We start from the raw sequence: 27,660 nt of genomic DNA, 5'->3' as shown, positions 1-27,660 counted from the left end.
TCTGAGCCGAAAGACTCGTGTCGGTCCGCTGCACCAAAAAAAAAAAAAAAAAAAGATTTGGTTTTACTCACACCACCAGTCAGGTGTGACAGTACAGCTCTGGCAGTACAGATGGTAAGAATAAGAAAATAACAGGCTGGTCCTTGAAACAATGAGTTTCTCCTCACACATTCTAAAAACCACAATGACACAACAATAACTTCATCTTCCCACCTCATATGAGCAATATGCCACCAAGTCCCCTCGATTCTACTTTTTGTTTATTTTTTGGTGGTGGTGGTACTCGGGATTGAACTCAGGGCCTTCACACTGAGCTACATGGCACCTCCCCCTTATTTTGATACAGGGGCTCATTAAGTTGCCTAGTCTGTGCTCAAACTTGCAATCCTCCTGTCTCAGCCTCCCAGAGCACTTGGATTACATATGTGCCCCACATGCTCGGTTTTAGTTCCACTGGAAATACCACTCACCCAGCTGCTGCTGTTTAGCATAGACCCATCTGGTCCCTCCAGTCCACCCTCCACTTAGCCACAGCAATCATTCTAAAGATTACTCCTCTATTTCCCTATTTGAAATAAGGAGGGTAATTACCAGAAAAGCACACTTTCACAGAGGTCTTAAGGCACTATCTTTAAGTCTTTACATGGCCTATCTCTGCTGCTCTCAATTTTCTAAGGAAGGTATTATTTCCTTTTTTGCAAAGAGAGAATGGGGAAGTTTGGTGAGGGTAAATAACTTGTGCAAGTTTACACTGCCAGAGAGTGTCAGAGTCTAAGTGTGAACTCAGGCTGTGTGACTCCAAAGCTTATTTGCACAAATTATAAACAAGCAGAAGGGAACCATTAACTTGGAGAGAGAAGGAGGAAGTCGCTTGCTAAACACCTTAAATCCGCCCCCTTTAAGTGCCCCCAGCTTCCTGGATTGTTCTGAAAAGGCTGAGCTAGATGCTCTGCAAAGACCCACAAGCGCTAACATCCTCCATGAGACAAGGTGAAGGACAGAGTGAGGTGGTCACCGTTTCCCATGTCTAGGTTCTTGTTGGGATGCTCACCTGTCAAGGTGTGGACTGCCTGAACCCTGGTCAGCTGAAGCAGCTGTGCCCCTCTTTATTAGCCAGTCATGATTTGAATTGTGTCCTTTGGCCTATGATGTGGGGCTTCTTGGGAACACTATGCCATAAAGGCTGGAATCAGTGGTCATTCTTGATTCTTGAAAGTATATATTTTCCTTCGTACTGTGGCCTCTTGGGCAGATGAACGGGATGAAGGCTGCCCACGTTCCTTTTCCTTATCCCCAAGTCAGGCTCACAGCCTGTTGTCCTTTAGTTCCCAAAGTCTAGATGCTGGGACCCTGTCTGCACATTTGAACTTGGCTCATCACAAAAGTCCCTTACTGAAGACGCCACTTCCTGCTCTCAAATGAGCAAGAAGTTCCCCCATCTAAGAGCTTTTCTAGAACACTAGCTTTCAATTTTTTTTTTGACAATGGCAAAAAACCAAGAACTAAGTCTTCTTCTGTGGCCTAATGTACTTATATGCATGCATATACCTACATACACACTCACATTATATATATATCACTGAAAGAGAAATTATTACCTTTATAATATGTGTGGTACTTTGGTATTTTCTATCATGTCTCTAATCCAGTAGAAGGAATAGAAATACTAGAGTCTGGTCCAATCCCCTAAATTCATTTCATGAGCCATCCCTGTCTTGAAAATCCTTGTAAAACTATGTAAGATAATCTCGAGGAAATCTAACTAGTATCAGTATAATAAACAGACAGAAAGACTGGTTATTAGAAACTGAAACAACATGGAGTTTTCAGGATGTGAGGCCACCCTATCACACTGTGACTAGGTCCTCAGTAGTCTGCATAGGCCTTGAGGTATAATTGTTCCAGAATGTTTCATAATAAAGCTAACGTGAATCACCTACCCTGTGTACTTGTAAGTCTGAAATCACTGCCTGATCTCTCTGCTCTTCAGTGCTCTGGACTAGGGAACTATTACTGGGGATAGACAGTAAACCCCATGTAATCAATGTTATACCGACTGTTGTAGGAAAAACCTGAAGGTGTGATCCTTGGTTTTAATTGAGAATTCAATACAGGCTCATAATGTGGCTTCAAAAATATATCTGTTAAATGAATGCATGTATAACTGATTTGGTGAAGAAGAAAGAGATCTTTGCCACAAGGTGGGATTCTGTTATTGACTTACATGTAGTACTTTGTCCTATGTTTCATGACCTGTTGATTCTCTAGCACCTAGCAAATACCATCCAACTATTTGTTTATTTATTATTATTATTGTTATTATGTGTTTTAGTTTTTGAGACAGGGTCTCATTATGTAGTGCAGGCTGGCCTTGAACTATTGTAGCCCAGACTGGCCTGGTACTCACAGCAATCTTCCTGCTTCTGCCTCCTGGGAATACAGGTGTGCGCCACCATACCTGGCCCAACTGTATATTTACTAAATATTCTTTTATTTCTTGTGTGTCAGATATCCTGTGAGGCACCAGAGATAGAGGAGATGTTGCCTCCTATGCGGACTGTTTAATGATGAAAGATTCTCCCCACATTGTTGTAATATAATTTTGGCACATCCTCCATCCTGAGTTCGTTTGTTTCTTCACACCCTTGAATCTGGGCTGGCATTGTGACTTGCTGTGATTAAGAGAATGTGGAAGAAGTGATGTGAAAGTTCTGAAGTCTAGGCCTTGCAGCTTCTGCCGTCTCTCAGAGCACTGTTCTGAGAACAGCATGTAAGGAAGATGGTCTAACTCACTGGAGAACGAAAGGCCACATGCAAGAGACTGGAGTCGCCTCTGCCATTCTCCGGCACCATGCACACTGGGCTTTGCTGCCCAGCCAGCTCTCCAGCAGCTACATGAGATAGTCCAGGTGCCTAGCGGAGGAACTGCTCAGCTAGCTACAGAATTCTGTTTAACCTAGAGCCACTTTGTTTTGGAGGATGGTTTGTTATGCCAAAAGAGAGAATCGACTCTGAAACTGATATCTAAAAAAGACACATGAAAGACAATGCAAACCAACATCACACTCTCTTCAAGGATTGCACTGCTGCTATAGTCACAGTAGGCTATGGAACTATATTCCAGGAGTGTTTATGGTCATTTCTTTTATTTAGGAAGAATTTCTTGGCCAGATCAGTAATATTTCTGTCCATAACTGCCTTGCAGGATAGAGTATACTCCCATTTCACTACAGTCCAGAGACACAAACTGAGAGTCCAGACCCCGAATTAAGTAATTATGTGATCGCAGAGACTCTTTCTGACGGTCTACAGAGTGGAAACTTTTCAGAGTTATACTAAGACATTATTTGGCTTTTTCACTGTATCAGCATTTGCATTAGATTTTGGCAGGTCCCAACCATCCTGTAACTTGTAAGATTTGCTCAATGGGTTTAAATTGCCTTACCCAAACTGGTTCAGGTGGAACACCTGCTTTCCTTCTGGGATTGTTGGCATACACTAGGCAGAGGGTGCCTCTGTGAATGACTCAAGATAAAAATCCTGGAGTCCAATGTTCAAGTGAGATTTTCTTGTAGACAAAAAGTTGTTTAACTGACCCATACTATTGTTAAAGGAACCGTGTTGTGTGTGACTCCATTGGGAGAGGACTCTTGAAAGCTTGTGCCTGTTTTCTTTTGCACCATAAACATTTTCCCTTTTTTGATTTTGCTTTGTGTACTTTTGTTATAATAAATCATAGCCACGAGTACAAGTATACAATGAGTCCTGTGAGTCTTCCCAGCAAATTACCAAACCTGTGGGTTTGCTGAGGACCCCAACACACTAAATGAACTTCATTGGATAAACCCTAAACCTAGGCCAAGATATATCATACTAAACTTTCAAAAACTAAAGATGACAAAAGAATCTTGAAAGCCAAGAAATATAACAAGTTATGCAGGAATGTTGCCAAGAAGAGCAATTGAAATGAACTGGATTTCTCATCTGCAACCACAGCAGTCAGAAGGAAGAGGCACAATAATTTTCAAGTGCTAAAAGAAAAGAACCATCAACCATAAATTCTATGTCTGGCTTAAAAATTATTTCGGAATGAAATAAAAGAATACTTAGATGGAGGAGGATGATCAAAACATGTTATAATGCCAAAACCAAACCCAATATTTGGTATAACCAATATGCACCAAAACAATGAGAAAAGACCATATTTAGACAAAATGAAATTCAAAAGAATGTCTTGCTGGCAAACCTTCCTTAAAGATTGGCTAAAGAGCCAGGGGTTTAGCTCAGTGGTTCCGCCACCTGCCTTGCAAGTGGAAGGGCCTGAGTTAAATCCCCAGTACCAAAAAAAAAAAAAAAAAAAAAAAAAAAAAAAAAAAGATTGGCTAAAGAAAGCTCTTCAGTCAGAAAGGAAATGGTAAAAGAAGGAATCTTGGTGCATCAGGAAGGAGGAAGAAACTACGGAAGAATAAATTTATGAGTACATAAAATGGATGTTTCTTTTAGTTATGAGTTTTATAAATTATATTTGATGATTGAAATAAAAATAAGAAAAACATGGTTGGGGATTTAGCTTAGTGGTTCTACCACCTGTCTCGCAAGCTCAAGGTTCCGAGTTTGATCCCTGGTACAAAAAAAAAAAATCTGGTCCCAAGGGAAAGTAAGGCTACCTAAATGGAAGCAGGGTTTCCACATTTCACTCAGTGGTAAATGCTGGGGTTGGCTGTGTATAACACATCACACATGTACATTGTAGTCTCCAGAGCTGCCACTATGGACTACAGAAAGAGAGGCACTCAAAAATACAACTTATCAAGATGGAACCCTAAAAATGCTCTAATAACCAATATGAGGGGGAAAAAGAGGAACAGAGGCCAGAGAACCACAGGAAACAGAAAACAAATAATAAAATGGTAACCTAAGTGCTAGTAACTGCCTTAAAGGCACTGCCTACATACACCCCAAGAGCCTAGAGTCCACAGGTTGGCAGCAAATAACAAAGTACACACCCTACCGTTTGGCTTCCTGGAGTCTGTTCCCTGCAGGTCTGATGAGACTTTCTGCTCCTTCTGGAGGGGTCTGCTTGGAGACCTTCTGTCACCTCTTGGCTCAGGGCCCGGGGCTTTGTAGCCAGCAGGTGGCTGCTTTTTTGGGTCCCTGTTCTGCCTGCTGGGCTCATGATGGGGAGTGAGAAGACAGGGAAGGGCTTGAGGTCTGTGGGGACTTGGGCTCAACTGTCCTTTCTGCTGCTCTGCCTCTCTCCGCTTGTTTTCTTCTTCCCGCTTTCTGGAAACCATGCAGGAGAGGAGGAAAGAAAAGTTAAAAGCAAACCACCTGCTCAAGGGTCTTTGAGTTGGACTGAATTTTAAGAAAGGGTTTGGAAATGGTCTTTTCTCCAGATACAGTAGAAGTCCTCTCACTTACACCAGCCTTATAGCTCAATGGGCGATGGAGCCAAAAAGAAACTTGCAGATGAATCTTTGCACAGCTGAGACACACCCGACAGAGCCAACACCTTGCCAAGGGTGCGTGTGCCCCACATGTGTGTGATCCTGGAGCCACCTGACACCCCACCCTTTTTCTCCTGTTAGAGGAAGTGCAGCAGACTGCAATTGGGATTAGTCATGGGGATGAGTTTGAATCTGTTCCACTTACTGAAGAAAGACCATCAGCAAACTTTAATGATTATATAAAAAACTTATTTGTAAAGCACCTCACAACACATCTATGAAGTGCAGTGTTGCCACCGAGCGCCCAGCCAAGGAGTCAGACCCACTCCCTCTGCAGATGAGGCCCAGGCAGCAGGATGATTTTTCAAAAGTCATCACAATTATCTGGGCGCCAAGCTACAACCATTGAGAAGCAGCAGCATGAAATAAGGCTGGGGGGAAATGAGTAGCAGAGTGATACAGATGGTGACAAGGCAGCTCAGAAGGGTAGCCAGGCTAGGGAAGAGTCGGGAGCTGGAGGATGAAGGGGCTGCCAGCAGGATTTGTTTGACCGATGTCAGTAATTTGAAGAGATTTCCAAGGGAGAGACAGTAGGGAGAAAAAAAACCTACTATTTTCTGAGTCTGCTGAGAACTGGTACAGAAAGAGGACCAAAGAGTTCAGGTTCTCCACAGAGGAATTGTCTAGGAAAATAGAGACTTAACCTGTCATGGTAGAAATGTAACAGTGTGCCTGCACAGAAGAGGTAGTGATGAATTAAAAATCAAGATTCCAGTCATTGGCCCCCCAAAATATGTAGGAGTCTGCCAGACAGAGAGGTGGGAAGAAGGATTTTAGACTGAAGGAGGAATTTGGGCAAAGGCAGGAAGTATGGGAAAACAACCTGGTTTGCTGCTTTTGATCTTTGATTAGTGCTTTTTTTGATACCAGGGATTGAACTCAGGTCCTTACCCTTGTGAGGCAGGTGGTGGAACCACTGAGCTAAATCCCTGCCCTGATTCGTGCTTTTGATAGACAGCTGACATTGATATGTCTTTACTTCCCACATAATCCATTACTCAAGGAGGTTAAACGTTCTGATAGGAATGTGGTGGAAAGGATGTGTGCTGGGAAGTGTAAGAAGTTTTCTAGTTCTGCTTCTGCCAATAACTACCAAGTGACTGAGTGAGTAATTTGCCTGTCAAAAACCAGTTTTGCTGGGTCTAACACTTGTATGATAGCTCAGAATGCAGCTGGTTTAGAAATAAGCTGTATTTGCAGAATTTGGGATTTTTCAGGTAGTGAGGAGGTTGAGTTACTGTAATACTGGATTCCCCTTACAGGGAAACCCTTTTGGGACAAACATTTTGACAAGCTTGGGAGGGCTGGTAGATGGGGAGATGTCTAGGGCCCATGTGGTGACCAGCTCTGAGGCTCCAGAGCAAAAGGAGGCTCTGCAGGGGATAAATTTATTGGTAGCTTCAGACAAGGAGGGAGAAGATGAAAGAATAAGGAGCAGGAAGGCAGGCAGGAGAGAGAGAGAAGATGATAGATTGGTCAGAACAAGGGACAGGGGAGATAAATCAAATCCTCCCATGACGAGATGTTAGAAAAGGATGTTAGCTCTTTACTCCTCCCACTTGATGGAATGTTATTTGGATCTCATTAGTTACAAGTTTGATGTAGCAAGTCTGGGGATGGACTGAAGAGTCTGTTTCCCACAACTATTCAGCGACACAGGCATTGCTGGTTCTCTAGCCCACCTTGAGTAGCAAGTCTTAAGAGAAAGGCGAGCCTAATGTGGATGGATGACTACACCATATGGGAGAAGAAAACAGATTCTTCTGAGCACTGTCAACTTTAAGGTCTACCATATTTATTCATACTTTTTCAATTTTCATTTTTTATTAGTACATATTTGCTTTTTAAGTGAGCAAACTGACAAGCTGTAGAATTAAGACAAGACATGGATACAAGAGCTGAGGCAGAGACTCTCAGCTACCAAGCAGTTGTAGAATTCAGGTTTCCACAGACTGGAACTGGAAGCAAAGCTTATTCAGGATTCAAGGGTCAGAGAAGACCCAGGTGACTTGGAGAAGCCTCTGACCTGGGTTCAAGCTTGTTTATCTTATGGCTTTCTATGGAGTCTCATCACACAGAACATGGCCAGGTGGGTTATACTAACGCCTGTAGAGCTCTGACGTTTATTCAGCTCTGGTTTTGTTATATCCCTGCCAAATGCTGACCCTTGAGTTGCTGCACTGTGGTCACAGGTGAGCTGGACGGCCTGTCAGCTTCTGTGCCTGGGATTTATACAGATAACAGCAGGTGCTCTTTGGTGATCTGTCAGGGAAGAGGCTGCTTCTCAGAAGGTGGAGGCATCTGGGTGGCTGGTGCGCTGCTAACTGAGCCAACAGCTTGCTCTAGGCAAGGTGAGGGGGTGCTGTTCTGTATACCACACCAAGGAACAGAGCTGCTTTAAGAAAATGATACTGGCTCTTCAGACAGACACCCTTATGTGTGGTGCTCTGGATTGGCATCTACATGGATCTCAATGCCACTGGAAGAGCTCTAAGGTGATAAATTGGACTTGGTTATTTGGGTTTTTGGAAAACCCAACAGCTCTCCTTAATTCTAAGAAGCCATTGTCCAAATAGCACCTGGGCAAACTTTGTCACTGCAGACCCTTCTGAACTTCCACCAAAGGCAGCCCCATGGTGAACAGGGGATACAGTGTTTAAGAGTGATAAGGGTGTCCAGAAAGCAAGGGGGCCCAGCCTTCCTGATCTCTTTGGGGGCGTTTACAGGGGACTGATTTTTCATTTTGGTAAAAGTAAGCAGATGTAGAAGAAATAATGTAATCGTTATTATATGTAATTAGACTTTGAGTATATAAAATTAATTTCATTTTTTAAAAAAGATACATCATGCACTAAAGAATCTCAATTGTCAGTGTTGAATACTTGTTCTCAATAGTCAGGAGTCAGACTTGTAAGCAGCTTCGGTCTATGAGGTTGCAGTTTTATGTGCAAGTATATTATAGAGGTGAGACTCTGCTCTTGTATTTATGACAGGAATTGTCAAAAAGCTGTCAATGGTGATTTGTCCATGATCAATATGCAGGGAATTGGGAAGGCAAATGCACAAATACATAAGTGCCAGAGTATGTTGTGGAGATAAGTGGTACATAGAAGTGTTTGCTGCCTTTAGTCAGGCAAACAAACTGAAGTGGTAGTCACAGAGATCCACAGTATTAAAATGGAAGGAGGTCCCAGAGTATCCAGTCCAACTCTTCCCTAGGACAGGTGAGGAAACTAAGGCCTAGAGTGTTTAATGACTGATGTAAAGGTTTTAGATCCATTTTAGGGGCAGTTACTGAATGTTTACTAAATTCTGGCTATATACAAATACTCCAAGGCACTGGAGATAGGAAGACATGAAACACATCCCTTGTGTTACGGAGCTGAAGATCAAGCAGGGAAACTGGATCCATACACTTCTGTGGACAGAGAGTTCTAGATGTGTTCGGTGCTAAAACAGACGCATCTACACAGAGCTATGGAAGGATGCGGGAGACAGTTACTAATTAGACCAAGAGCAAGAAAGGCTCCAGATGAAGAATGTCAAAGTGAGAGGAGTGAAGTGAGAGGTTATTCAGGCAGAGGAAGAGCATGAACCTAGCTCTCACTTTGATTCAGAAAAGATCTCAAAACCAGTTCTTCATGTAACTTTAAAAATTCCTCATAAATATCTTGTAGAGATAATAATTCATCTCCTGTTGGAGCATTTCCAGTGAGGGGGGCTGATTACCTCACAAGACAGAAAAGGTACTGCTATAACCTTTTCAGCTGCTGTTGCACAGTATCTAGGGGTCTGTCAGAGTCTCTCTTCATTGCTGCTGAATAACAGGCACAGTAGCATTTGGTCTTTAACTTCCTCTCAAGGGAATAAGAAAAATGTGTGCCTTAGGACCTCTAGCTTATTCAGTGTTAGAGATGGAAGGGATCGTGTAGTCCAGTGGTTTTTATCTTTTTATGATTCACAGACTGCCTTTGAAAATGAGATTTTAAAAAAATAAAGATTCTGGGCTGGGGATTTAGCTCAGTGGTTCTGCCTCCTGCCTCGTAAGCACAAGGTTCCAAGTTCGATCCCTTGAATGAAATGCTACAAAGAGTCTCAGGGCATTCATGGAGCCCTGAAGCCCATTCAAGATTAAGAGCCCATTCATTTGGCTCATGGGAAACTGATGTTCTGAGAAATGAGATGGCATGAAGAAGTTGAATCATGGAAGTAATTCCCTATGGATCAGACGATTTTGTGAGAGAAAGAATCAGACACATGGGTCAACTCTGAGAAGAGGTGCTGTACTGACAAGCTGGAGATGTTCAGGGGAGCAGGCTGCAGTCAGTTATAAAGTCAAAGGGATTCTGCAGTCAGACAGGGAGTGTCATGAGCACTCTCTTTAAATATCTGAAAGTTGTTTTATGGGAAAGGATTTGGACTTTTTTCTTTGGCTTTAAGAAGTAGCTGCAAGACAGGGCAGAAGAGAACTTTTGCCACACAGAGCCCTCCACTAATCCACTAAGGAAATGAGCTGTCTTAAGAAGCGCAGACTTCCTTGTCATGTCACTCGAGGACTGCAGTCTCTTCTAGAGGGGACTTAAGCAGTACAAGAGGTTGAACCACGTGACCAAAATCGGGCCAGATTACGAGACTTACTCAATCTCAGATTAGCCAGAAAGAAACCATGGTGTCCCTGAGGGCTTGGTAAGGGAGGAAGTGAAGAACATCTGGGATGCTGAGACATCAAGTGGGATGATACAGGAGGGTATTGGCAGTGAAGAAATGGAAGACTTGGAGTAAATGGAAGTAACACATCAAGGGTCTTATGTAACACGATGGCTGGAACTCAAGAATATTTGGTAAGATAGAAAAAAGTAAAAGGACATTTCAAAGGAGAAATTAACAATGGTGTCATCACTGGCAAGGAAATAAGGAGTCGAGAAGAGAGATAGACTATGTAGGTTTTACACTATGACTCTAAAGTGATAGTGGCTACAGGATGTGCAAATGGGAATGTCCAGTGACCTGAACTGTTAACAAGTGACAAGAGGGGGTGACAAAGTGGAAATGCCCAGTAGGTAACTGAAGATGTGAGATTAGAGTTGCAGGATTTCAGGATGTCAGCCAGATTGAGGAGTTATCTACAGAGGTGAACTAATTAAAGTGTTTTTTTTAAAAGACAGAGTCTCACTGTGTTGTCCAGTGTAATATCAAATCCTGCAGCTCAAGGGATCCTCCTGCCTCAGTCTCCTGAGTAGCTGGGACTGTGGTACACACCAATGTGCTCATCTGTAATTTAAATTTTGAAATAATTACATTCTCAGTGGAAAATGGTACAACAAGAACAGAAGTAAAAACCGACCTACAGGGCTGACCTTAGTGTGGAGAAAGGATCTCTAAAAAGATGTGACAAGGGGGCTGGGGATTTAGCTCAGTGGTTCCGCTGCCTGCCTCACAAGCAGAAGGTCCCAAGTTAGATCCCTGGTGCAAAAAAAAAAAAAGTGAGAAGGGAGAGTCACAGAAAGGAGATCTAATAGGAGAAGGTGAAATAAGAACCTGGCAAAAAGTAAGCTTCAAAGAAGAGGGTGATCAACATAAACATGGTCTTCTGTAAATGTGCATTCCACTCTGCGCTTTGGCAGGTAAATTATAGTAATGTTCATTTTGGCAGCAGCTCAAGTAATGCGGTGTGAGTTATAAAGTGCTTTTAAGTGGATTATAGACACTTCTTAAATAGACTTCTTAAATAGAAGTTTCTAAAATATCTGCCTTAAAAAATTGATGACAACTTTTCTCTGCCCCAATTTCTGTATCATAAATTAGAGACCTCTTTACTTCACGTTTAATGAATCCTTTCATACCCTCACTTTCAGGAATTTGATTTTGCCACCCTAACACAATTGAATGGGAAATGTACATTGCGATAACAGGATGTGCCTATTATCACAAGTAAGCACAGCCCCCAAATAAAAGTATTTTAAAAAATTAAGTCCAAAAACAAAAAATTAAGAAGAAGATATAGCTCCAATGGCAGAGAAACTAATCAAGAAAACATCTAAAGGTAGGGTTGGGCTAGATATTTTCTAAATCCTTTTGTTTCAAGTCTTGTGGCTGGGAGTCACACTAGTTTATGTTTTTAAAAAATAGGATATTTAAGCTTACCATTATTTTATTTTTATTTTGGGTTTTTTTTGTGTGTGTGTGTGTGTGTGTGTGTGTGTGTGTGTGTGTGTGTGTGTGTGTGACAAGGTCTCACTATGTAGTTCAGGCTGGCCTCAGACTCACAGCAATTTTCCTGCCTCAGCATCCTGGGTGCTGGGTATGTGTCACCATGCCCAGCCATTTGCCAATATTTTAAAGCCCCTCTTCTGTACAGGAGAACTTCTCAAAGGCAGATTTTTAGTTCCTAGCTCTAAACTGACTCAATTGTATGTCTAGCCAAACTTAAGGTGCCAGGCATAGAACTCTGGGCAGTGCTGCAGGTAAAGGAGTAGAAGAGGCTGCAAGTCACTAACGAGTTTTACAGGATAGGAGAGGAACCAGAAATCAACTGGTCTAACTTATGAAATGCTGTGCTCAAGTCACTGCAAATAAGTATTAGAGGATGGCTTTGAATCCAAATGTCTTTCCTCTCTACCACCCCTATTTCTTCAGCTGGAAAGAGAATTAGGTGAAAAGAAGACTTCAGGGCCTCTTGTCCAGCAACAAAGTGGAACATGTTTTTATTAATGCACTCTTTTGGGGGGATGTAAATGTCAGCACATTGTTTTTTTAGAGTGTTACTTCATATTCAGGTAGATATGACTTCAAATTCTGAAAACAGATTCTCACACTTGAAACTGGAGTTTATGGGACTCACTAGTAGGAAATACAGTAGTCTCTTTTTATCTGAGGTTTTACTTTCCAGTTTCAGTTGTCCACTATGAACTCTGGTCCAGAGTATTAAAATTCTGTAAATAAGCAATTCATCAGCTATATTATGGCCATTCTGCGCATCATGGTGAAATCTGCTGTTTTGCTCTACCAGAATGTGCAAAACCTCTTTGTCTAGCATACTGATGCTATAGCTCCTTGCCCAGTAGTCACTTAGCCACCTTGGTTATCAGGTCCACTGCTGTGGTATCACAGTGCTCATGTAACAATAACCCTATGCTACTTAATAATTGCTCAAAAGCAATGATGCTGGCAGTTCAGCTGTAATGAAGAGATGCTATAAACAGAGCTTTCTTTAAGTGGAAAGGTGAAAGTACAATGAGATACTTTCAGAGACTATGTTCACATACTTTTTATTATGTTACATCATTATGATTGTTCTATGTAATTGTGGTTTTTAATCTCTTAATGTACCTAATTTATAATTAAATTTATTATGAGTATGTATATACAGGGAAAAACATAGTATATACAGATGCCCCTCTGGTTAGGACAGATTTACATCTTGGAAAATCCAAGGTAAGTTTGAAATACTGCAAGTTATAAATGCATTGAGTGCACTTAGCCCACCAATTATCATAGCTTAGCAATGAAGAGCTTTGTTTCTCTTCCTAATGACATGGCTGACTGGGAGCTGTGTTTCCGTGATGCTGCCCAGAATTATGAGAGAGGACCATATCATTCATCACTAGCCCAAGAAACGAGAAATATTTAAACTTTGAAATACAGTTTCTATATTACTTTCACATTATCTTAAGGTCCAAAAATTGTAATTTGAATTTTTGTAATCGGAAGACCCTCTATGCTATCAAAGGTTTTAAGGCATCCTCAGGGGACACTGAAACTACAGTGCAATACTGCACCCCTTACAGAGAATATTCACTTGCCACTCAGGGTGATTTGTCTTGGGTATTACCTACTTATAGTTGTCACTCATATACAGAGAGCTTTTACAAGAAGGCATATAGAGGCTTTAGGTTATTACTGGATTCTCTGGTATAAGTGGAAGGAAGAGAACCTCGTTAAGAGGACAGTGCAAGGAACTATTTTCTAGAATGCTGTCTACTTAGTAGCTTCAGAGTCACAGAAAATGATGTTTCACCAATCTTATCTATCGAAATTTGAAATTATGGTTAGCATACTAGTACACAGTGGTATTTAACTTCTCACTAAAATGATGTCTTGCTTTATTATTTTTAATGACTAAGTATTACTAATTTTAATGGCTATGTTTATTACACTTATGCCTCCCCCTTGTGGGCAAGATATGTAAGGATCTGAGTTGAAGGGCTCAAGATTTCGAAGCATTTCATTTACATACATCCAGAACCAGCCTGTTATCTACCTCTTCATCATCAGACGTTGTAGTACTTGTATTTGCTAATTCAATATGTTTCTGATATTTAAAATACTCCTACCTAACACAAGTATCAAAGCAAAGGTCAACCAAAGCAGAATCAGTTATTTAGGTGATATAACTACAATATATAATAGCTACAAATGGCTTTTTTGTGTACTTTGTATTACTATAAAAAAAAAGTGAAGTCCTTGCCTGGTGTGGTGGAACATGCCTGTAATCCCAGCACTCGGGAGACTGAGGCAGGAGGATTGCTGTGAGACCAGCCTGGGCTACATAGTGAGTTCCAGGTCAGTCTTAACTACATAATGAGACCCTGTCTCAAAAAAAAAAAAAGGGAAGTCCTTGATGAAGTACAGTCTTTGCTTTGCTTTTAGTCACCATTTTATGCTTAAGCTTCCGCCAAGGGTTTTGTATGTATTGTAAGCAGTCAATTAATAATTTTTGAATAAAATACTTTCTGATCAGCTTTCTATATCCACTGGTTCTGTATCCTTACATTCAACTGACTATGGATTGAAATATTCAGGAAAAATTGTTCATCTGTAATGAACATGTTTAGACTTTTTGTCTTTATTTCCTAGACATCCCAGTATTATTATTATTTACATACCATTCAAATTGTATTAGGTATTTTAAGTAATCTAAAGATGATTTCAATTTTATAGGGAGGATGTGTGTAGGTTATTTGCAAAGATTGTGCCATTTTATGTAAGAGTTTTGAGCATCTGTGGGTTTTAGTATCTGCAGGAAGTCTTGGAAAAAATCAAGCCCCCATAGATACAGAGGGACAACCGTATTTAGTACAGATTTGTTAAGAAATTGGTGGGGCAGAGCCAATTATTTGTATGTGCTGGCTGCTTTACAAATTGAAACTAGATGTAGATTTGTCCAGTAAAAGTAGGCTACATATTGGTATAAGTTTCTTTTGAAAAGGAAGGAAGGGCAAGAAGACCAATTATCTCTTTGTAGCTTATTCTAGGCAGCTACCCTATATGTGCTAACTCCCTACAGTGGGTGGCGATGACAGGGATTTGTCCCAGGGCTAAGACCATCAAGTTCTAATCTATGAAAAATAGCCACCAAGAAAAGGTTAGGCATTCATCCTTCACTTAGCCTTATTCCTCTGAAGACAGAGTACTGAGCAAAATGGGGAAGGTGACTGTTATGGTTTGGTGTTTAGGTGTCCCGCCGGCCAAAGGCTCATGCTGTCATAGGTAGGGCTTTTTCAGAGGTGGCTGGATCTACAGTGGGTGATACTGGAATTGATTCATGGTGCAATGCTAGGATCAAGGGCACTAGGATTAAGGGTGTGAGTGCTACCCGCTCTAAGTAGCCTGGATAAGACATAAAGGATAGAAAGAGCTGTGGTTATCTCTTGCTTGCTTTGTTGCCTTCTTCCCACTATGAACTGTTTCTTCTCTGCCACTCTGCCTTGGAGTCAGCCTATTATGGACTGAATCCCCTACAAATGTGGGCCAAATGAACTTTTCCCCCTTTAACTTTGGGTGTTGGGTATTTTGTCTCAGCAATGAGAGAAAAGTTATTAAGACAGTGACAAAGCGCAGAGACCAAAAGGATAACACATTCTCTCCTCATTCCTTTTTCTGGACGCTCCATGACCTCCAAACCCCCATGCCCTGCTTCTGAATTATGAGAATACAATCTCCACAGCTCACACTTACTTGGCAGCAGCATCTTTCCTCAACTGTTCATGTTTCATGAGGAGGTTCTTCCGGTCTCGGAAAGCTTTCCTGACCTTGTACCCTTTGTAGACAGCTTGGATTTTGAAGGCAGCAATGTCTTGTATGGCTGCGATGGACAGGGCACCATGCTCCAACATGAACTGGATCACTTCATGGCGCTCACCAAGCAAAGCATAATCAAGGGGTGTGTACCTGAAGCAGGTGTGATATTTCTTTTAAAAGATGGAATGTGATTCATGACACAGTTAAACAAGCAGTATTATCATGCAGCAGAAAGAGGCCTCATTCTAAATTAAAGGATTTTCCCCACGCAAAACCATCCTCTCTAATCCAGGGCTGATCCTGTTTCCTCAATGGGGTGAAAAAACAAGTTTGAGTATGGCTGGGGCTCAGGTGCTTTCTGTTACTGACCATGTCAATTTGTTCACTGGCTCACAAACTGGGGGTCTTGGGGAAAAAAGGATCATTTTCTTTCTTTCCCATGTGCCAAATTAATCCCCTGTTCCTATCTGAAAAGCTACTGCAAATTGTATTATGTGAGATTCTTACATTTGAGCTCACAATTACTGATAGTTAATGATCATGAAATAAAAAGTATACTTCCAAATGGACAAATTTAGTGTACAATAAAGGTGGCCCTTTAAATCACAGCAGAAAAGTTAGATTATTAATAAATGATGTTGGTAAAACCAGGTAGCCATCTGGGATGAAAGAGATTCTCATATTGCATCTTACACCAAAATAAATTCTTGATGGAGCAAATATCTAAATATAAAAAAACTAGGAAGGTGCTAGAAGATACCATAGAAGATAAAAAAATATTGGAGAAGTTCCTTTCTAAAGAAAAGGTGTAAAACTCAGAAACCATAAAAGAGACTGATAAATCTGAATATATAAAAATAACAAAATTCTGTAAGGCAAAAACAACCAAGTTTTCCTTTTTTAAAAGAAAAGAATTTCTTTATAAAAATGATTTCTATTTTAAGAGTTCAAATAGTGAATAGAAGTACACAAAATGAATTAAAAATAAGCTCCCAATGATGATAATGAGTGTCACTTCTTAAACAATTTAGTTGATGTTTCTAAGCCCCAGCTTCCCTTATCTGTGAAACACATTAATACACAGAAGACGTGATAATGAATATAAAGGAGATTGCATTGTGCTTGGCGCAAAGGAAGCAATTAATACATTTCACTTACTACTCTGTTATTTATTATGACAAGACCTACACTGCAGCTTGCCGATGCCGTATTTGCTGATCATAAATCATATCAATACAGGTTTCAAACTAGTGTTTATCCCAGTACTTGGGAGGCTGAGACAGGAGGATTGCTGTGAGTTTGAGACCAGCCTGGGCTACTGCTTGGCGCAAAGGAAGCAATTAATACATTTCACTTACTACTCTGTTATTTATTATGACAAGACCTACACTGCAGCTTGCCGATGCCGTATTTGCTGATCATAAATCATATCAATACAGGTTTCAAACTAGTGTTTATCCCAGTACTTGGGAGGCTGAGACAGGAGGATTGCTGTGAGTTTGAGACCAGCCTGGGCTACACATAATGTCTCAAAAAACAAAAACAAAAACACCAACTAGTATTTATGACTACCTAGTAACTGTCATTGATGCTGCGTCCTCTCCAGGCAACCGACAGTGACTAGTCAATGCAATTAGAAATAGGAGGAAACAATCAGCTGATTCAGAAGGTGGAAAATTATTATGGGAATGCAGGATTAGATTCAGAAAATCATACTATGATTACAGAAAAACAAAAGTAACCTCCCTTTAAAACTTACCCAACAGTCACAGTGAGACAAAAGTAAGAGATTTTCAGAATAAGAACGATTTGTTCACTTCACTTCAGGGTCCCAACTGCTGGAATTAAGTTGCACTCACAGCTCAATTTCCCACTACTGTCCAGAGACCAGAAGGCCATAAGTAAACAGGGGCCTGTATAAACTTTCAAATGTTATTTATAAGGAAATGACATTTTATGTATTCAGAAGAATTTTTTAAAATTTACTATTTATTACAAAGTGCCTTTCATGACTGTATTTTCGTTAATGGAAAATATTATTACAGTCATTAAACCACACTGTAGTAAAGCTGACCTGACTTTTAGAAGTCATTAAGTTTAACACTTTCGTTTTATAAGTGATATAAATAGATTCAATATGGTTGAGTATCTTGCTGATAATTATGTAACTTCTTTCTACAGAACGTAGACTACAAACTAATGTCACACTGACTCCTAATTTAGTAATCCTTCCATAACACCTTTATCAATTATTGAGTATAAGTTTCTCATAAAATGAAATTGCTTCTAAAGTGAATATGTGAGGTGGACATGATGGCACACGCCTGTAGTCCTAGTACACAGGAGAATGAAGCAGGAGGATGGCTGTGAGTTCAAGGCCAGCCTGAATTACATAGTGATAGCCTGTCTCCAAAACTAAAAATCAAAACAAAGCAAACAAACAAAAAAATTTACCAGCTATTCCTTGACAGAGAACCATCTAGAATATATAGAGAACTAAAAGAAATTAGACACCCAAAATAAAAGATCTAATTAAAAAATGGACAACTGAAATGGACAGATACTTCTCAGAAGTACAAATAGACAATAATACATGAAGAAATGTTCACTATCTGTGGCCATTAGAGAAATTCAAACTAAAACAACATAGATTCCATTATACTCCAGAAAGAATAGCTATCATCAAGAAGTCAAATTATAACAAATGTTCACAAGGTTATGGGGAAAAAGGAATCCTTCTACATTATTGGTGGGAATGTAAATTAGTACAATCACTGTAGAAATAAATATGGAGATTTCTCAAAAAACTAAAACTAGAAATTCCATTCAACCCATCTGTTAGCCTTCCAGGTATCTTCCTAAAAAAGTTAAAGACATCATTTTGCAGTGATACATGCATACCCTTATTTATAGCTAAACCTTGGAAGCATAACAGCTAAATCTTGGAAGCAGCCTATATGTCCATCAACAGATGAATGGATAAAGAAAATGTAGGGCTGAGGATTTAGCTCAGTGGTTCTACTACCTCGCAAGCACAAGGACCTGAGTTCAATCCCCAGTACCAAAAAGAAAAAAACAAAAAAACAAAAAGAAAATTTAGTATTTATGCACAATGGAATACTATTCTGCCATAAAGATAAACTTGGATCATTTATAGAAAAACTGATGCACTTTGAGACCACAATATTAAGTGAAATAAATCAGACACACAAGGCTAAACATCACATGATTTCTTATACGAGAAACCTGAAATATAAAGAGAAAAATAAAAGATAGATAATAGAAAACAGGGAGATAGACCTTTTGCAAATGGGAGGGGATTAAGAGATGAAAAGGGGAGGGAAGGGAAAGAGGACAAAAAAAGAATAAAGATGTGTTATGTACATGCACCAACTCCCCAGAAGGAATATGATTATTATGTATTATAAATATGTGCAGATGTTCCTCACTTAACTGCCAACTTCTGTTTTTGCGACCAGGTTGTTAAGTGAATCGGTTGCCAAATGAGGAATTGTACATAGTATGTATATTACAATATTCAGAACAAAGAAATGGTCAAAGGAAACTCCAATTTTTACTTGCATAACTCTTACATGCAGCACTATAATGTATAACCGAAAAACCCTACAGTCCTGTACTGTCCAATATGATCAGCAGAAATTACAGCACTATGTGAACATGGTGTACATATGAAAAAAAATTGAAGCTCTATAAACAAGATGTACAGACTGTATAAAAAAAAGATGCGTCATAAGCCCGAGTGGCAGGTCCTAAGTGTGAACAGTGCGCCTCAGACATAAGTCTGAACAGTTGTCATTAATCAACAATCAAAATAACAGTCAGGTCATTAATCAAGGAATATCTGTAATAATAAAAACTGAAAACAAATCAATGTGCAGTCAACACATGTATTTAGTAGGCTTGATAATTTTTCCATAATTATTAATAAGTAGCGTTCTTCACAAAGAATAGACACACGATAGTCAACATTTGGTTTAAGAAACATAGGGCCCAAATTATGCCTTTACTTAGAAATATGACAAAAGGAACATGTAGCATAATATGCACTAAATAATGATGGACTGGGAGTTGGAGGCCTGTGTGACCCTAGGAATTGTTTAACTTCTCTGAGCATCTGTCTCCTCATCTGTAAAAACAGAAAAAACAAAGGGAGAACTAGATTTCTTAGACTGCTTCTGGATTGAAATCACATCTTAAATATTTTTATCATGAAAGAATTATATTTTATTAAAATAAATTTTAAGCATAAAAGTAGAGAATATCATAGTAATCCTCTAAACACTTATTTCTCAATTTTAATTATCAGAAATATTTTTAAATTATATTCACCTTTCTTGATTTGTTCCTTTTTATTTTTGCTGATAATAGTTCACAGCAAATCTTGGAATTCCTTTCATTTCATCTCTATACATTTCAGTATTAATATAAAATAATAGGAATTCCTTAGTAAATTTAATGCTGCTCTACAATCCTATTTCCCCAATTGTTCTCAAAAATGTGTTTTATTCAGTTGGTTTATTCAAATTAGGATTTTCAGAAAGTTTTTTTTATTTAAAGAGGCAGATTTCAAATATCTAGCAAAGTTATAAGATTGAAGTCCACCCATCAGGTTTAAGCAACTGACAATGTTGTTATTATTACTACTCAATCTTTCTTTACCCAAGATTCAATTTAGAAACATTTGAGTACTGTGAATATTCCCATCAATGTTAGAGTGTAGCTGTCAGATAGTTATTGACTGAAAGCCAGCAGAAGTTGGCAAAAATTATGTCTATACAGTGTACATCAACTGCTTAGTGTCAATGCATTAGAAGTAAAAATTAGCACTACATTGATGGTAACCAGCCAAGAAACACTGTAGATAAAGACAAGAGATAAGATGTAATTGGATTTGCTATGTGGGAATAGTCTGATGGGCTCAGTAGAATGACTAAACCAGAATGTCAATAAACATAAAAGGCAGTGCCATCTTCTGACATTTGTACATCAAGGTGCACTGCTGACGAAACAATGAAAGAGACTAGGATATGCCCACTGTCTCTTTTTATCTGCATATTGGCAAGTACAGTTAGGAGGATTTTTCCTTGGTCTTTTTGTCTGAAATTAACATATGCTTATTCCAGGAAGCACCTCAATTCATGCAGTTACTTAGTTTTGAAATGCAAAGCTTAGTATATAAATGGGAAATGAATTATAAAAAAAGTATTTTCCTTTTTTTAAAAAAAGCAGTCAAGTAGCAAAGCTGTTACAGAATATTATTATAGGGCCAGGATTTAGCTCAGCGGTGCTGCACCTGCCTCACAAATGCCAGGACCTGAGTTTGATCCCTGGTACCACCATAAAAACAAAAAAACAATTATAGAATAAGGTTTTTATAGAAACAAGTATCATTAACTTTTAAGATTCTTAATATTTACATTTTTTAAGAGCTTCAAAGAGAAAAATATTTAGTTCTTTCACCAATGAGGACAATTTCTGAAGGAAGTGAGAGAGGGACTGGTTCTAGGAAGAAGGAATCTGTTTCCACTGAAATAGCTGCCTTAGAAAAGCCCCTCATTCTCTATTAAGTCTCCCACGTAACAACAAAACAAAGAAGTGGTGTTGACTAAGAGGATGGGGACAGTGTTGTAGCAGGGGTCACTGTAGTAAGAGAATCCACAAGCACTGACAACTAACATATGAACCTGGCTGGGAGGGACCTCAGGCATAGAGGTCTGATCACAAACAGCTGTTACCTATGAATTAATAATCTTCCTAGATCCAAGACCAGCGCGGCTTAGATTTCACACTGTGTCTGGTCCTTTTTATCGTGTCTGGGTCTCTGAATAACAACTTCAGCATAACTCTATGAACCCTATATTATTCAAGAAAACTATCTATAGATTAAGTGCTGAATTTACATTTTAGCTTCTCCATGTTTTCATGCTATGTAGTGGCACCATTTAGTCCATTGATAATATCCTCTCCATCAAGAAGAGTATCTTACATATGTAACATATTCTGCTGGTCTAGCTGGATTCCTGGTCAATCAGGTCATTCCAGACTTTACTGACCTTATAGCCACAAGCCAGATGAAGGCATAAGTTTCCTTATCTGTAAAACATGAACTTTCACCAAGTAATATCTAAAGTTCTGAATAGATATAAAATTTCACGATTTGAAATCAATGTTGCATGCAAGTTTCACTCTTTTTTCCTGGTTCAAGACTTAAATGTTTTGCTTCCTTATGAGTATATTTATTATTTCTGAACTAGTATCTAAACATAAGATCTCTTTAACCTGGCAGAAAGGATGTGAGATGAACAACAATATATGCTTTAAAAATTTCAAATCAATAACTTACCTTTCTTCATTGTTTTCCATCTGATTAGGGAAAGCAGCAAAGTCCAGCAATAATTTAATGGCATCAAGGTATCCATTGTTACAGGACCAGTGCAAAGCTGTTCTTCCCTATAAATATGACCAAAAATCAAGCACACCTGGAGTAAGTATATTTGAACATATGGCTGTCTATGCTAATTCAAAAATATAAATGATTCTTCCCCAAACTGCTTAATTATCAAAAAGGATAATATTAAGTAGACTGTGAAGAAAAGAGATGGCATCTTCACCAAGTGTTCATAGTGTTAAATTAGGATTCAATACCACTTCTGTAATAGTCCAACCAACAATGAAAAATTTGAATCTAATTATAAGAAAACAAGACCAAGTCAAATCAAGTCAGATTCAATAAAATAAATAACCTGTATTCTTAAAAAGTTCTAATGTCACAAAAGATACAGTAAAATATCATGATGCATTACTAGAGATATATTGAATAGTGTTAAAGATGACCAACTCTAAATCTGTATACATCCAATAACAAAATATATTGGGCAAAATTTGACAAAATTAAAGGGGAGATAATCGAATCCATAACCATAGTGGGAGACTGTAACTCATTATTTATATTAGTTGACAGGAATCACTGACAAAACAGCAGTAAAGATACAGAAGACCTAAACTATACAAATTTAAAGATTTGCCCTAAGTAATATATGTAACATTATTTATTATATATACTCAGTTATATTATATATGTAAAACATTATTTACATATAAAAATTATATATACAAAAACAAATATATGAAATCTATCTATCTATCTATCTATCTATCTATCTATCTATCTATCTATCTATCTCATTCAAGAATGCAATGAACAGAGGAAAGCAGTTCTTGTCTTGGTGGCCAGGAAGCAGAGAGCAAAAAGAAGATCCAGGGAGGAAGAGACATGCTCACCTCTGACAAGACCCTACCTCCCAACAGTAAGTCAACTATATTGCCCCCATGATTCAATCACCTCCCAGGAAGCCCACATAGGAGCACATGAGGCCTCTGGGGGTCATTCTAGATGGAAACCGTAACATTCTTCCCTTGGCTCCCAAAAGACTCATGTCCAACTCTAAGAGTTGCCAAAGTCCTAATTGTTTCAGCATTGCTGAAAAGTTCAAATCCAAAGTCTTCTCTTTAGCAAACTCTTAGCTGTGAGCCCCTGTAAAAATGAAAAACAAAGCTGAACACTGCCAACATATACAGTAGCACAGGGTAAATATTCTTATTCTAAAAAGGGGGACAGAAAGGAATAGGATCAAAGCAAGACCAAAATCCAGCAGGGCAAAAATTAAATCCCATAGCTCCACACCTAGCATGGAAAAGCAGTAGCCAGATGGGTGCTCCAAAGGGTTTGGACGGCCTCACCCATACTGCATTGCCAGTTGCAGCCCTCATGGTTTCTCTCTTGGAGTGGCTTTGTGCACTGCCTGTGGCCTTCCTCAGCAGACATTCTACATTCTCAGCTTGTGCAACTTCCTAGGGTCTCCACTGCACTTCTGACATCACTCTTAAAGTTCCACACACTACCTTTTCAGGAGTACATGCCTGGTCTCCAAGGCCTTCTTCTGAAATCTGTAGAGAAGTTCCTGACCCTCCAACTCTTGCATTTTGCATAAAATGATCATAAAACTAGTACCAGGTGGATGATGCCAATGCTTGCCCAAGCAGTAGTCAGGTCCTTTGGGATCATGCTAAGCCTGCCTGGAGTATTTGGATGGCTGAGCTCCAGGAAATCCTTTGGTAGCCAGCATTGAATGAACTGGGTTCCCTAAGGCTCTCTTCTCAAAGTGTTTTTTTTCAGTTGTAGGCCATTAAGCCTGTGAAGAGTGGGGTCTTGCTGATTACCAGGACACTTTTAAAGCATTCTTCCTATTGTCCGAATACAAAGTACTTCGCTTCTTCCTCATCCTCTTCCTCTTCCTCCTTTTCTTTCCCCTTCTCTTCCTCTTCCTCCTCTTCCTGTTCTTCTTCCTCTTCTTTGACAGGGTCTGGCTCAGGTTAACCTTGAGCTCACGCTGTAGCCCACACTGGCCTCAAACTCACAGCAACCCTCAGCCTCTCAAGTGCTGGAATTACAGGCATGTGCCACCATGCCTAGCTTTGGCTTCTTTTTACTTATTTTTTGGTATCAGGAATTGAACTCAGGACTTTGAGCTTTCCAAGCAGGTGCATGTCATTGCTTCTTTTTAATGTGAATCTTTTCAGTGACCAAATTCTCTTTGGTGAAAACTCTACAGGACCTAACTTTATAGAAGCTTCCTTTCTAGTGAAATTTCATTAATTCAAAATTTCTAAATTTCTAAAATCACTCAGCTGTGCTGTTTGCACTTGATTCTCAATGTAGAGCTGGCTAAAAGCTCCCAACAGTACATATGCCACAGCCTGAATGTTGGAATGCCTTGAAATTTCCTCTGCCAAATTAATTAGTCTGCTGCTCTTAATTTCAATTTCCTGCAAAGTCGTAGGACATAAGCAAAATGTAGACAAATATTCTGCCAGAGTGTAACATATACAGTCCAAGAGTCAACAGAATTCTTATTCCCAACTGAAACCTCTTACGCCTGGTCTTTATCATCTGAATCTTTATTACCATTCTGGTGGGTTCTGACCAGAATCTCCCATCAAGTTCAGCTTACAGCATTCTAGGGCTTTCCTAGCCAGCATCTCCAAATATGTTCAAACTCCTATGAACACTTCCAAAGACTCCTGAACCACGTGAACAGGTAAATGCAACAATCCCCACTCTCTGGTAGCAAAAACTGACTTGTCACTTTCTTCACTGGTGAGACACAATGCCCCACGCCTACAACTTAAAGAAGGAAAGCCAAATTTCAGAAGTTTCAGTCCATCTTTGGCTGGTTTAAACACAGAAAACAGTATGGTGGAAGGGCCTGGGGAGAGGAAAGTTGCTCAGGTCTTTGCATCCAGGAAGCAGAGAGCAATAGGAGGAGCCAGGGAGGGAAATACATTCCCAGTGACCCTCCCCCTCCAACCAGACCCAGCTCCCAACAGAAGGTCAGCTATGTCAGTTATGTTGTCCACATGATTCAATCATCTTCCAAAGACCCCACCTAGAAGCATATGAGGCCTTTGGAGGCTTTTCTTGATCTAAAGCATAACTATATACACGGCTGGCCATAAAGAAAGACTAATATAGTCTTTAGATGTCCATATTCTAATCCCTGGTATCCGGGACTACGTTATGCTTATGCTATGTGGGAAAGGGGAATTAAGATTGCTAATCTAGGAAAAGACTTTATGAAAGTCCTCAGCAGCATGAGAACTTTCACAAAGAATCAACAACTGGGATCTCATTGTATTAAAAAGTTTTTACAGCGCAAGAGAAATCACCAACAGATCTAAGAGACAATATACAATGTGGGAAAAAATTTTTACCAGCTACTCCTCAAAGGACTACTATCTAGAACATGTGAAGAACTCAAAAAAAAATCTGTCCTCCCAAATATAAAGACCCAATTCAAAAATGGGCATCTTAAGTGAACAGACATTTCTCAGACAAACAAGTAAAAGCAGCAAATAAATATATGAAAAAATGTTGCACATTACTGGTCATTCGAGAGATGAAGATGAAAACAACACTGAGATTCCACCTTACACCAGAAAGATTGGCTGCTATCAAGAAATCAACCAATAACAAATACTGTCGTGGCTATGGGGAAAAAGGAACCCTTCCTTCTCTTTTGTTAGTGGGAGTGTAGACTGGTGCAACCACTGTGGAAATCAATATGGAGTAATATCAAAGAACTAGGATTAGAGGTTCCATTTGACCCAGCCATCCCTCTATTAGGCATCTTTCCAAAGGAACTAAAAGAATCATACCACAGTGATATATGTGCACCCATGTTTATAGTGGCACAGTTTGTAATAGCTACAACTTGGAAACAACCTAAATGCTCATCAACTGGAGACTGGATAAAGAAGATCTGTTTTTTCTATAAAATGAAGTACTCAGCCATAAAGAATGGGACACTAGAGACATTTAAAGCTAATGGATGCACACTGAGATTATACTCTTAAGTGAAATAAATAGGCCACACTTGAGTAAATACTGAATAGTTTTCCTGGTGTGAAAAACTAAAAGTGTAAATAAGGTTCAAATAGTATAACTGATAGTGTGAAATAGGAAGAAAATGGCTAAAGGGCAAGTGGGAAGGGGAGGGGAAAGGAAATAAGGGAAAAAGAAAAATGTGAAAAGAGGAAAAAATGGAAACAAAGTCTTTGTAAATAGGGAAGGGTGAAAGGGGTGAAGGGAGGGCAGGGGTGTGGGGAGAAAATTAGAATGAAGGCATATCATGTAAAGGTATAAGATCCCAATGATAAATGTAACTGTATTGTTTGTTTTAAATGTACCAAAAAACTTAATGGGGTGGGGGGAAAGATTGCTAATCAGTTTACCCTGAACTGGGGAGAGGACACTGGAATATGTGGGCAGGCGTGGTGTAATTACAAAGGTTCTTATAAGGGAAAGAGGGATGTAAGAGGTGAGTGTCAAAGTGATACAGATTGAGAAAGACTCAAGTAGCTACTGCTGGCTTTGAAGATAGAGGAATAAAGTCATGACCCAATGGATTTGGACAGCCTCTGGAAGTTGGAAAAGTTAAGGAAATAGATTCTTCCCCAGAACCTCGAAAAGAAATGCAGACTGACTGATACTTTGATTTTTTAGCTTAGACTCCTTTTGGGCTTCTGACACTCACAACAGTAAGGTAAAAAATTTGTACTGTCGGTCTGTGTTAATTTGTCACAGCATTAACAGGAAACTAATATGATTAACTTAAAAATGAGGAAATGCTCAAATTAAACAAAGAACTTCTAAATAATCTATAGCTCAGAGAATAAATCATATTGGAAGGTAGAACATATTTAAACTAAATAACAGTGAAAGAAAGAGAAAAAAAAAAAAAGAACAGTGAAGGTATAATTTAACCAAACTTGTAGGATACAGCTAAGGCATAAATTAGAAGAAGTATGCTTAAATACATATATTGGAAAAAATCAATAATTTAATCTTTTATCAAAAGAATCTAAGGAAAATGAAGAGTAAATCAAACCTGAGGAAAGTAAATGGCAGTAAATAATAAAGGTAAGCGCAGACACTGAAATAGTAAAGTCAAAATACAGACTGTCAATAAAGACAGAAATCCTTTAGAGAGAGAAGACAGAAAGATAAAGAGAGAAACTACATATTACCAATGCATAGAATTAATATGAAGAACTTACTATAGGTCCTACAGACATAAAAGATAAACAAATATATGGATGAATTTTCACAAATACATGTGAAATTTTGAGTAATATAATAAATTCCAGCTTACCAAAGCTGAAAGGAAAATAATTAATAAATATGAATAGCCTTGTAACTATTAATGGAACTGAATCAGTTATTAACAACTTTTGCACAGGTAAAAACAAAAACAAGACCAGAAGACTTCAACAGTGAATTAATCCAAATATTTAAGGACAAAGGGATACTGAGCTTACATAAATTTGTTATAAGAACAAGAAAAGAAAGATTACTTCCTCTTTTTATAGGCTCAGCATTACCTTGCATCCCAAATCTGACAAATACAAGAAAGAAAATTTAGCTGGGTGTGGTGGCACACGCCTGTAATCCCAGCCCTTGGGAGGCTGAGGCAGGAGGATTGCTGTGAGTTCGAGACCAGCCTGGGCTACACAGTGAGTTCCAGGTCAGTCTCAATTACATAGTGAGACCCTG

The 27,660-nt window shown here is 39.2% G+C and overlaps 1 protein-coding gene across 8 annotated transcripts in view; it reads right to left on the bottom strand.

Moving 5' to 3' along the window:
• Invs (inversin) overlaps window positions 1-27,660 on the bottom strand; it is a 137,021-nt gene that overhangs the window by 12,160 nt on the left and 97,201 nt on the right. For all 8 annotated transcript variants that reach the window (XM_010614358.3, XM_010614364.2, XM_010614357.3 and 5 more), the window contains 3 exons: window positions 21,892-21,998; window positions 15,465-15,677; window positions 5,012-5,283 (listed from right to left, as the gene is read on the bottom strand). In XM_010614358.3, the coding sequence (XP_010612660.1) occupies window positions 5,012-5,283; window positions 15,465-15,677; window positions 21,892-21,998 (592 nt within the window). The remainder of the gene's footprint in view (window positions 1-5,011; window positions 5,284-15,464; window positions 15,678-21,891; window positions 21,999-27,660) is intronic.

Source organism: Fukomys damarensis, unplaced genomic scaffold (assembly GCF_012274545.1).
Source record: "Fukomys damarensis isolate Sample0158 unplaced genomic scaffold, DMR_v1.0_HiC HiC_scaffold_36, whole genome shotgun sequence".
In the NCBI taxonomy this organism is placed as follows: domain Eukaryota; kingdom Metazoa; phylum Chordata; class Mammalia; order Rodentia; family Bathyergidae; genus Fukomys; species Fukomys damarensis.
Note: the sequence above shows the minus strand (reverse complement) of the source record. Positions and strands in the feature narration are given on the sequence as shown.